At 43.8% G+C, this 12,471-nt stretch overlaps 1 protein-coding gene across 1 annotated transcript in view; it reads left to right on the forward strand.

Moving 5' to 3' along the window:
- The window catches only part of LOC115409692 (CUB and sushi domain-containing protein 1-like), a 231,056-nt gene that overhangs the window by 156,151 nt on the left and 62,434 nt on the right, over positions 1-12,471 (forward strand). The window contains exons 27-32 of the mRNA XM_030120960.1: positions 3,790-3,992; positions 4,164-4,355; positions 6,538-6,676; positions 6,760-6,947; positions 10,106-10,300; positions 11,085-11,201. Of these exons, the coding sequence (XP_029976820.1) occupies positions 3,790-3,992; positions 4,164-4,355; positions 6,538-6,676; positions 6,760-6,947; positions 10,106-10,300; positions 11,085-11,201 (1,034 nt within the window). The remainder of the gene's footprint in view (positions 1-3,789; positions 3,993-4,163; positions 4,356-6,537; positions 6,677-6,759; positions 6,948-10,105; positions 10,301-11,084; positions 11,202-12,471) is intronic.

Consider the following 12,471-nt stretch of genomic DNA (forward strand, 5'->3'; position numbering starts at 1 on the left):
AAATGTTAAGTGCACACAGAGACCCAAATTTCCTTTTCCTTAGCAACTCATACAGTCATTTTACTTATTCCAATCTGTGTTTTGTCACACAGCCCTTCACACACACACACTTCTACCAATTTCACCTCACTTCTCTGAAGCGTTTGTCTCAAGTGGGAAAAGCTTCTCGAAATGTGGACTATTGTCAACAACAACTTTATCTGACTGCCGTAAAGCCTTTAACAAGTGTGAACTTTAACACACATGGACGAAGCAAGGAAATAAAAAAAATAAATAAATAAAAAAGAGATGAATCCAGCCAAGAGGATTGGTCCATTAAATGAAAAGTGCAGTCCAGACACCTTGACTGGAAAACACAAGGGGGTTTTTATAGGCCAACGTCAACATGTATTCTTAAAACCTTTTGGGAGAACTCTGATCCTTTTACCGTCTTCTCTTCCACCCCGTCTCTTTAGCTGTCAATCTCAGGGTAACAAATGGAGATACCCTCATTTAGACTTTACATAAAAGCAGCCAATCATCAAAACATGCAGCCCACGTCCATCCAATCCATCCGGCTGCGCGGCACAATACCTACATCCCTCAGAGCTCCCTCCGCTCTCCATCAACCTCTTATCCTCCTGCCATCAACCACCTCTTCCAGCCGGCTTGCAGTGATGAACATTAGTCTTGTTTTTGCTGCGACCCCACCACCACCACCAGCACCGCCACCCCTTTCCCACATCACCTTCTGCTTTTCGTCAAGGCAGCACTCCCTTTCCGCCCACCTCTCAATCTTCCTCTTACCATATAAATCTGGAAGGGAAACATGATGCCGCTGGGTTCTTGACAGTCCTGAAGGTTGAATTAGAACAGGAAACCTTTCAGCACAGGAGCATCGATCCGTCACGTGACCATTCTCGCCGTGCTCATGCAAAACGATGTGTACAATCATCGATGCTTGCGCAACAGATGCAGAAGAACTGCACGCATACATGCATATCACATGTCTTTGGAGACACGCATGTGTTTGACATCCACTTTGTTGGTCTTTAAGACCGCTGCCAGTCTAAACAAAAAGGATTCCTTATAGACTGTTCACTTGAGTGTTTGATTCTCAATGCAAAAGAAGAAAACACAGACTTGTCCCCTCTAATTTAAGCTTGGCAGCCACACAGTCACAATTGATCCTCTTGGAGGCCCCGGGAGCAGGGAATCGTTTTAACTTGCTCGCTCATACAGAATCTCATACATATTACTCATGTGTTTTCTTTTTTTTTTTTTTTTTTTTTTTTTATTATTCACCATCTGACTGTTTTCATTGAGCTTTGAATGATTACTGTTCTGTACATCACGCGGTATTATCTCTGCCTCAGTGAATATTAGCACGAGGAGTGTAAGTACAAAGAATAGGATTAATATTTATGCCGGTGCCCGGATAATGAAAGCTGGAGATATGTTGCCTGGCAGAGATAAGGAGGTTAATGTGTGAACTGTATGTATGTATGAGTCCGCTGGTGTATGTGTTTGCAGGGCGCGAATGCTCATGTATGTGAATGTAATGCAGCGTACACTTTTAAAATACCTATCAGTGCACATTTGTGTAGCGGCGCAGTGGCGTGCCTGTCTGCATCTGTTTGTTCAGTGCGAATTTCTTTCCGCAAGCCCCTGCAACAAAACATGTCATGTGGGTTATGTACAGTATTCACACACACACACACACACACGCGCGCGCGGCACATGGTCGAGTAGCCTCTGGCTGCTTCTCACACATCAGACAGTATGGGAATCGGAGTCTGACGCCAATTATGCAGAAACGGTGGGAACTTGTTGCTAAAGCCGACATACCAGTGGGCCGCTGCCCCTCCTCTGCATCATCCATAGCTTAAGGCTGCGTGTGTGTGTGTGTGGATGAGTGTAAAGGGATGATGGTACCAAAACGCATAATGTACTGTGATTTACTCTGGTTGACTGAAAATGGGATTTCAATGCAACTCATAAAATTTAAAAATCAGATTTTTGACTTCATGATTTGTACAGATATTCATGGGAGAGCTTAAGCTTCCCAAAAAGAAAAAAAAAAAAAAAGAATGAGCTCTGCAGACTTTCTTTAAAAGATGAACACAAGTGGTGCAGAAGTATCTTTTAAGCAGTTGCACTGGCTTTGGCCATGAACCAGGATGGATGCAGTTGTGAGGAACAGTGTTGAGAAAGTGTTTGGCTCCAATTAATGCGTTCATGATTTCCGTGCCAGGTCGCTCCGTTAGGTTAAAGTTCAACCGTCAACCTTCTGGTCGCAAGTTACTGGAGACGATCCCAGCTGACTATGAGCTAAGGCAGGGGAGCTGACAGCCTGGACAGGAGCAGACAGAGACAGCCAGTCACACACTCACACACTTTCAAGCTCAGCCTGGACTCAAACCAGGGAAATCCTCACTATGAGACGAGACGCCCCGGTGAGCTCAAGCGCCTCACCATCTCTGTGAAATCTATTGAAGGTGTGACAACATCCAAATAAAGCAATTGAAGCTCCATCAGAAATGCTACGTTTTATTTTTCTCTGGTCCTCATTCTGAGTAAATAAACTCGGCGATAGATGTTTTTACCAGCTCAGTACAGCTTGAGAGCTGAATTTCTATTATATTTTCAAAATATCCAAGCCAGCGATTTGGATAAGCTGGCATAAACTTTTTTTTTTTTTTTTTTCCCCAACATCTGCGTGTACAAAAATGATATTGAAAGCAAATAAAAAGTTTTTCATGCAGTCCATGTCAACATCTCTCTCATATCTTTACTTTAATTGCTTTTTGTTACTTCTTTAGTCCTGCTGAGCCAATCCGAAGCACACACACACACTCATGCTCACGCACAAAACTCCAAATGCTATATTGATATGAATCCACTGCATTGAGGCTTTCACAGTCTCACACACACATACACACACACACACACACATGACGCGACAGTGCATTTCCCATCCGTTGGACCACCGGCTGGCTGACAGCTGTCTAAGCCAAAGTGAAGGGTAGATATTTTGACAGCATCATCTTTCTGATGTCTAGACTGAAACTATTAAATGCTGTGGCAGACGTATCTGCTTGACTGGCATTGTGGAACATCCACTGAATGCTCCGCTTCCACCGCCTGTGATTCACTTTAAAATGTTATTTGTTTTCCTCTTTTACACATGGTTTCATCCGTGCCTTTTTTCCCCCCACTATTCTTATTGTCTCCGTTAATCACGTCATTACTTAGTGATTCTCTTAAATATGCGGTTTGCTGTAATCCTTTCATTATAGTTTTGACTCATCACATTTTAGAAATTGTGACTTCTTCTTTAAAGCCAATGTTTTTCTGTCATCTGCTTTTTCTGCTTTTAAATTGAGATGTTTCAGTAATAAATGCTATGAAAATTAAACAAATACTGAACCTTGATTTTTAAAAAAGTAGATAATACAATAGTTTTTTTTATTTATATAATAATCCTCTCTTTGTAGAAAGATTATTATGTGATAGACTTTTTTTTTTTTTTTTGATATTGACTGCTCAATGAAAAGCTGAGAGCGGATGACTTCTGCTGCTTTAACCTTTCGTCAAAGAGCCAAGGGTTGTTTGAATGAAATGAAATGCAAAGAGGACGCAGCTGAATTTAAAGTCTGTTTATAATTTTCCTGTGAGGAAAAAAAAGGCTGCTTTTGTACACCTGAAGTTGGTTTATATAACACTTAATTTTCGCTTTGGGGGGCACGGGGTGCATCTATCATCACAGAATGTCATCTATCAAAACCTAAACGCTTTGGCCTTTTGCAGCCTGCATTTCCTGGTCTTCCACACGGAGGAGGTCCACGACGTGCTCCGGATCTGGGATGGGCCTCAGGACGGAGGGGTTCTGCTGAGGGAGCTGAGCGGCTCGGTGCTGCCCCCCGACGCCCACAGCACCTTCAACACCGTCAGCCTGCAGTTCACCACGGACTTCTTCACCAGCAAGCAGGGCTTCGCTCTGCAGTTCTCCGGTGAGAAGGATAATAGAGGATGATGGAAATGTTAGATGAAAAGAACTGAGTGAGGGGAAAGGTGCAGCCCTCCCAGGTTTAACTGTGAACAATGGCAATAATACACCCTTTTCATCTTGTGACCGAGGCCCATTTACATTGCACTGATTAAGCTCCGCTTCGCTCCTTCAGTCTCCACTGCGACGTCCTGCAACGACCCAGGCATGCCGACTAATGGCACCCGGGGCGGCGACAGCAGGGAGCCGGGGGACCATGTGGTGTTCCAGTGTGATCCCGGCTACATCCTGCAGGGCGCCAACAGGATCACCTGCACAGAAATCAACGGGCGCTTCTTCTGGCAGCCCGACCCTCCGACATGCACAGGTAATTGCTGGCACATATCCACACTTAATGCAGCTTCTCTCCTCGCCTTTTTCTCTGCTACTTTTTTTTTTAAACTCTAAACTCTGCATTTAGTGATCACATAATTTTATTTTTAAAGCTACTAAAAGTACTTTTTTTATGCTCAAGTGGCTTGCTGATTATTGTAAGGCACCACAGTTTTGTCTCTGGTTATAGGAATTGATATTTAATCGGAATAAAGAGAAAGAAACTGTGGAAACAGTGCCATGCACTGCATAGCTTTTCTTACCGCTCTGACTTTTGTCGAACAGGTAGACAACGCAGGTTCCTAACTCAATTACCTAACAGACTCCTTAAGTGAATTTTAAGTGGCAAACTAAATTCCCATATCCCCTAGACATTTACCGGAGGCACTGCAGCAGACAGAGATGAGATTATCCCGTTCCTCAGCGGCCACAGAGACCTCTCAGTTCTACCTCTACTCTTTCTGTAGCCCTTTTTTTGATTAATCTGTGAAGCACGAGCGGGCTACTGCTCAACAACCAAACAATGCTAAGTAATTAACTGATTTAATTAATATTATGTAATTAGCTTCCTTTTAATTAATGTTTAGTTAAATGAGATCATTTTTGGGTCTGGGGTCAAACAGTTGTGTCTCACTTACAGGTGAGAGTGAGGTAAGCCGGTGTCGATACGCATTAGCTGCTCACTTATCTCAAGGCGTGTCTGCGATTACCGGGGTAATGTGGTTCATCTGTGGACTTGTGAACGCTGCCGTCAGATTCATGTTGCGCACCAAGCAAGTAGAAAAACCTTGCTTGAATAGAAGGAGTCTGTCCATTTCCATATGAACTATGATGCTGTAAATGTAGCACAGACACAAAAGAAGTCTAATCACGGGAAGTCGCAGGCTTTAAAAAAGTGATATACTCACAACTAAAATGTGAATGGAGTACCTATTTTTACTGTGTTTTATAATGTATGGCAAGGCTGTCAAACAATTTACTTCAAAGGCCATAATATTGCCAATTATTCTAAGAAATGGCTACAAAATGCAGTGAAAAATACTATAGCTATTGCATTGTGTATGTTTTTACAAACTCACACTGGCAACATAGCTTCAGGTTAATGCTAGTTTGCATTTTCACAATGAGTTAACTGCCCTTCATGACAGCGTCACTGATATCTCAGCCTGGGTCTCATTGTTGTTGTAGAATTGTTTTCTTCAACATTTATACTTATTTGCTTGGTGGTTCAGCGGGTCAGATTGCAGCTGCTTGTAAGCCGTTTTTGGCCCATGGACCTTATGTTTGAAACCTCTGTTTTATAGGCTGATGAAAATCTCAGCTTTTAAAATTTGTACCTTCTAAAGATACAGTCACAGTTCTTGTCTGTGACTTTTGTTTAATGATTAAAAAAAAAAAAGAATATTAAGCAAATGTTCCTTCAGCCTTCCATTATGTGCTCAATTTATTTATTTCATTAAAAACAAGAGAATGTGTCCTCTCCTTAATGCTTCCCTCTCTTGCTCACAGTTTTGTTTCTGTTGTTCTATTTGCTTTATATTTAATTTTTAAGTACAGTTTCTAACTGCTTAATATCCTGCTTTACCCGTTGTTTTTAATGTGATTGCTTTTTAAATGTCATTCGCGCCATGCCTTTTTTAACAAGTGCCTGTCTTTTACCGTCATTTTTAATGATCTGAAACATAATCTTACAGTTCCTTGTGACTGAATGATTTAAATAAGATTTGCTTTAACTTTTGGCACCATAAAAAAGAGTACTTCACAGATGTGTGCTTTTTTTTTATTCTTTTATTTTTTTCTTGGAGTCAAAGCAGTTCACCATGCGAAACAAGGGCAGTAGTTTACACAGAAGTAGCAGCTCTTGGAGAGCCATGCTGTGCCAAACAATATTGAATACCGTCACTATGGCAACCTTTGAGTTGCTGATCTCAGATGGTCGTCGGCGAGTTAATTACCTTTTTTCCCGGCTTTCTGCGCCGTTTACAAATGCCTCACTTCAAACGGTGGTCACTCAGTTATTCAGCCTTCAACGTATCAAACTGCTATGTTTATGTTTATGCCATTTAGGACATTTCAATACTGTAATGAAACAGGTGGAATTTCTGTCGGCGGGCAGCTGAATTTGTTTGATTGACCCCGGCGTGTGGCTTTATATGTGTTTTCATCTTTCTCCTCAGCTCCATGTGGAGGGAACCTGACGGGACCGAGCGGGCTCATTCTATCTCCAGACTACCCTGAACCGTACCCTCATGGAAGGGAGTGCGACTGGACGGTTGCGGTCACACAGGACTACGTCATCTCTCTGAGCTTTAACCAGTGAGCTTTCAGTCACACTAACATGTGTTCTATAACAGTGTATCAGCAGCAAACATCATGTGTGTTTAAATCTGTGTAACCAGGTTCAGCTTGGAGCCCAGTTATGACTTCCTCCATATCTACGATGGTCCAGACTCCCTCAGCCCCCTGCTGGGGAGTTTTTACGGCACCGATGTTCCCGATCGAATCGAGAGCAGCTCCAACACGCTCTTCTTGGCTTTCCGTAGCGACGCCTCCCTCAGCAGCAATGGATTCGTGCTGCAGTACACAGGTGTGTACTTTCTGTTGGGAAATGACTATATGGCTGATTGTGTGCTGCTGTGAACTCTGATTATAGTCTCTCTGCTTCTTGAGTTCTTCTAATGAGATTTTTCAATTTTGAGCATCTTATGATTCTGAACAAAATAACTCCTTCAGTAAGTTGTCATTTTATCCCCAAAACAATTGATGTTCTAAAATTCTTCCTTTGGCTGGGCGAGGAGAGATTTATCCTCTGCTGCTTATCGACCTTGCAGATTGTTTCTTTTTTAACTTTCTCTTGTGTCTCGTCCAAAAGCGAGTGAGATTAGCCGTGTGAAAAATGCGCCAGCGAAAGAACGGGGTGTCTGTGCTGCAGCATCCTGATCACCACCCTCCCGTTTGTGCCGCGCGGCCTGCCTGGGTGTTGTTATTGATGTGCACCTCCCTCAGTAGCCCACTAACACAAAGAATTATGAAAATAAAACGCTGACAGCATGCGCGCTTAAGCTCTTTTTGATCAGTCCAGCTGCACGAAGGGCTACTGATGAATCGGAGCAAACGGCGTTTTGTTTTTCTCGCGTCTTAAACTCGGCTGACCGCAGCAAATTGATTTTGAGGGGACCCAAATTTCATTTCATTTCCTCGCATGAGACATTTGCCGGTGCAGAGGGATCACAGATGAGATCCGGTTGGCTCCAGAACTCATATATGTGTTTTGTACATGTATGTTTTCACCATCATGAGGAAACGCCTCAGCAGCTGGAGGTTGAAGCCCACTAACAAAAACACAATGAGCTCTAAATTAGACGGGACTCCTTTGTTAAGGGCTTCACTTGAGAGAACAGTGTTAAATTGTCCTAAATCTCCAAGTCTCAATTAGAACACTTTAAGGCGGAAGACATTTAACCAATTCTAGATCGACTACTTGCTTTTCTCTTGGCCGGCTTTCAGGTGAGTTTTCATCCGTTTGAGTGTGTCAGCTGTTATTAGAACGCTTCCCGTTAATGCAAACTCCACACGAGCGGCGTGAAACACGACACAGAGCCTGAGCCTTAACTCACTCACAGCAATATTCAACGGAGTGAGCGATGCAGCGTGTGATATTGTACGGCCAATCTGGTAGAGCAGATGGACCCAGTGTGTGGCTCAGAAAAACTCCCTCACCCCACTTCCAATTCTCCACACTAATGAACCATAACCAAATAATACATAAATTACCTCCTCAGTTTCAGACAAACAACGTGGCACTAAAGCGTGTTTGGCCGCGAGTTTAGCCCTATTTGGTGAGGAAGAGGCGAGTTGACGAGTTGGCCCGGTCCGTATTTGGTCAGCTCGCCACTGAAAATTGCATTACAGGATCTGCCCGAGGTGCTGTCAGCCCTTTTTACCGAGCGGTTTTTATGTCTTTCTCCAGCCGTGGCCATGTTTGATTGGCCTCTCTGGGGAAATATAACGGGCTAAAAACTTCCCGTGCCTGAGCCACATTTGAATAACACACACAGACACAGACAAGGACGTTTATACGTGGAAAAACACGCATATACAAGCAACCCCATCCTCGCAACTGTCTTTTCCGATACCTGTACTGAGCCCAACGCTCATTTTCACATCACATCACATCACCTAAGCCCCTTTGTGTATTTCTCAAAATAGATGATGCCTCTCTTACATTTTCTTTCACACCTACAAACCTCCTGGAGCGAGGGCTGTTAAATCGGTCATCTTCATTGCTGCGGCCGACCTTCTTCCAACAAGCTGGCGTCCGGGTCCAGTGCATACACAATGCACGCTACATCCATCACGCCTACACTTTCCATTTTCAGGTGTGTTGGTTTAATTGGGGAAGCGGCGAGGGAAGGCTCGGCTCATAAAAGGGCTCAGCCTGTCTGAAACAGGTGTCCTGACTGACAGGCAGAAAGGGGCGCTCTTGTTAAGCCCTGAAATGCAGCCTCCTGTTTGCTCAGCAGAGCCGCTGGTTTCATCACCCAAACCTGGCTTGAAATTCAGCTGCTGAATCAGAAATTGAACTCAGTTGTTGTTTAAATAAATAAAGAAATTTTCAGTGAAGGCAGTTCAGAAAGTGTTTAAAGAATTCCAAGCAATCTTAACTTTCTTTTTTTTTTTTTTTTTTTCCTTTATTGTGTCGGTTCTTTTCAGTGAAGTTCGATGTCAAACAAACGCATAAAAGCAATGCGAACTTTCCGGCACCCTCACAATCTCACCTCTGAGTTACATTGTAAGATGGTTTTTATAAATACCTTTGGAACGGAGGAAAGCATATTCCTCTTTGATGGCGTCTCAGTGAACCTTTCCAGATAAATGCTCTGTGTGCGAGTGTTGTTAAAAATGTGCCATATTTGCATTGTCGAGGCAGTTCGGCTTTTTAAGAACAGGCACTCAAATATGAGTTCAAATTTTAACATTTGACTCGACTCACCTTCCCTTTTGTGTGTTAAGCCATCACATATTGAATTTTGCTGTAAGAGTGGAGTGAACTGCGTTAAAGATTGAGGTAAATTGCTTTGGGCAGTTTTCCTATGTTTATTTTAGCGTCGACAGTGTGAAGGGTGCCAAATTGACAGGCCTCCTCTCACGTGCACGTTTTCCTCCGAAGAACGGTGTGACGGCAAATTGAGCGAGACATCTTTCTTTAGACCTCAGGAGGGGTGATTGATATGTGGCTGGATTCAGAGTGTTGGTGAGTGAGGGGTTGGCAGGGTGTGTGCGCGCGCGCGCGCTTTTCACAAAGAAAGCTTGCGTATGTGCATTGTCTTCTCTAGTTCGCTGCACAGTGAAGTGTTGTTGGGAGAGGCGGTTGTGTGTAGTCAGCAGACCTTGGGCCAGAGCCACGCCACTCTCAATCAGCTGGCTGTCTGTCTCCACAGCCATACATAGCCCGGCAGCCGCCGATGAGAAGCCACCGTCAAGGGCCGGAGAGAAAAGTGGCAGCCACCGAGATGTAGTATATACTGAGAGCGGAACGCACAGAGTTGCAGGGAATGGGGGGGAAAAGAGTAAATGCATCCACAGAGAAAGAAAAGTTAGGAATCAAAGTGTTTGAGTAACCCCAGGTAGAAAACAATTTCTGTTCCGGAGTTGCGAGACGCAAAAAAAAAACCTCCCTTTATTGAATGCCGCCACGTGCCGCCTCCTGTCGCCGATTTTCCACTGTGTTACCTCTCTCCGCAGAGAACCCCCGGGAGTCCTGCTTCGAGCCCGGCTCGCTGCGCAACGGGACGCGGGCGGGCACCGATCTCAAGCTGGGCTCCACCGTCACCTACCACTGCGACAGCGGCTACACGCTGGAGGGAGACCCGACGCTCACATGCATCATGGGGGGAGACGGCAAGCCGAGCTGGAACAAGCCCAAACCCATCTGCATTGGTAAACACTGACATCTGGAGTCGGTTGCGAGAACAAGAAAAACCACATCAGCGCTTATAGACATGTAAACACACGTAAATGACTGTGTTGCCTCCCCACACAGTCGTGTCCTACAGGTATACGCAGGGAGCCGTGTGGCTTTTCTGCAAATATTAATAGATGCAGAAATGAAGCTTAAATATAATCTGCAGTTTTGAAGAGGGAGCTGCTTAGTTTGCATATCTTCTCCTCACACTCGTAGCAGAACCAGCAACCCCCTCTAACAGCTCTCTGATATTCCTTGTGACTCATGCTGCGCATGTACCCCTGGAACGCTGATAAGAGATCCCCCAACTCCACAGAAACCGGGCTCTCTCACAGCAGGTGTCACCGGTTCACTGTCAGGTGGAAGATGTGCATACCACACACATTCTCGCACCGGCAAAAAAAAAAAAAAAAACACCCTCACATGCATGGATTCCTCAGATACAAGCATAGTTTTTTTTTTTTTTTTTTTTTCTTTAAAAGGCTTTAGCCATGAGAGACGGTTCAGGCTTCACAGCATCCAGGCTAACCCAGAACGATAGTTGGAAAACATTGCAATTTCACTACGGCAAACACTGGGGACATCTCCCACCTTCGGCCCAATCAGACATGAAAAGTAATTTAGGAGTGAAGAAACGGAGAGGATTGAAAAGCAAGAAGTGGGGCTGGAATGGAGTCTCTCACTATTGGCTGTACACCTTCTTCTTTATATCCTCTTTACGGGTGTCCCTTCGTGTCTCATCACCGTCTCCCTCTGCAGCGCCGTGCGGTGGGCAGTACTCTGGGCTAGAGGGAGTGGTCTTGTCTCCCGGATACCCTGGAAACTACAGCAGTGCTCGGACCTGTTTGTACTCTGTAGTTGTGCCTAAAGATTACGGTAAGCCGTTTTCCTTGACGGATCTTTAAATTTGCATGATTGTGTTTGTGTAAGTATTAAAGTTTCATTCGGATCCAATTCTTCTGTAGGATAGTTTATGCGTTTATCAGGCTCAAACTATGCAGTAGTACAGAGGTGTGCAGACAAAATGCTTTGCATTGCTATAATGTTTACATGTAATAAAGAATTATCCAAATATTCCCTATAACTGAATGTGCAATATAAAATCCTGCAATATCACAACAGTGTTTCTCTTCGATGTTTGTGAAAGGTGCTTTTCAGGATACTGGATTTCATCAGACCGCATGTTCTACGTCCTAATGCCAAACTTCTACCCTTTCCGCTGCTGAAAATGCCAAAAACTTCGATTATATTGTTTATAGCTGGATATTATTTTTGATAGAAAGCAACTTTATTTTAAAGCAGTAAAAGCTGCCAAACTTCTACTCTTTTAAAATTGCAAATGAGGTTATTTGGTGGTTTTTCAGAGGTTCACTGAATGCATTTTTCATCTTTTTTTCTTTTTTTTTGCACATAGTAAAATAGCACAGTGATTGATAGTCCTCATATCAGTCTGTCCGCTATACATATTTTCGCATTACTTTCCTAGAGCAATTTAATCTCAATATTACACACTAGACATCCAATATTTCTATCAGACTCACACACACAGGCTTAGAAATAATTGGTGTCTAACACATCCCGAGTTCTTGGAGTTTCGCTACTTTTTGGCATTTCCATCTTAAAGGTCACAGTTTGCTTCCAATATGTGATCCGATACTGTAGGAGCAGCGAATTATTCAGAAAGCAAAACAATGTTGGGAGTGTGACACGATTCAGACACGGAAATTCACGGGCACGCATGTTTCACTTCCTTCCTGTCTCGTCTGTGTCCGCTTTTATCTCCTGCTTCATTTTTCCCTGCCTCTGGCTCTTTCAATGAATTATCAGCAGCGTGTTTCTCTCAGAGAAAGCTGAAGTCGTATCACTGTTCAATTATACCAAAAAGCAGTGGCGGTCATGTTTGACTTTGGGGTACTTCACCCCAGTCTTTCTCAGCGTTAAACTCATGACGCCTATAAAGAGGCCCAAGTGATGTTCCAACAGGACTGAGCACAAATCCCTCTTGAACCCTGTTGGCAGTGGATTTCACTCAATGGACTCGAAGCATGACAGGAAATTGTAATAATTAGAGTCCGCATTAGCATTTTCCTGGAAAATGACGAGGCCTTAGGCGTCTCACTTCGTCGTGCGAGGCCGCAAATGCGCT

This window comes from Salarias fasciatus, chromosome 22 (genome assembly GCF_902148845.1).
Source record: "Salarias fasciatus chromosome 22, fSalaFa1.1, whole genome shotgun sequence".
Classification (NCBI taxonomy): Eukaryota; Metazoa; Chordata; class Actinopteri; order Blenniiformes; family Blenniidae; genus Salarias; species Salarias fasciatus.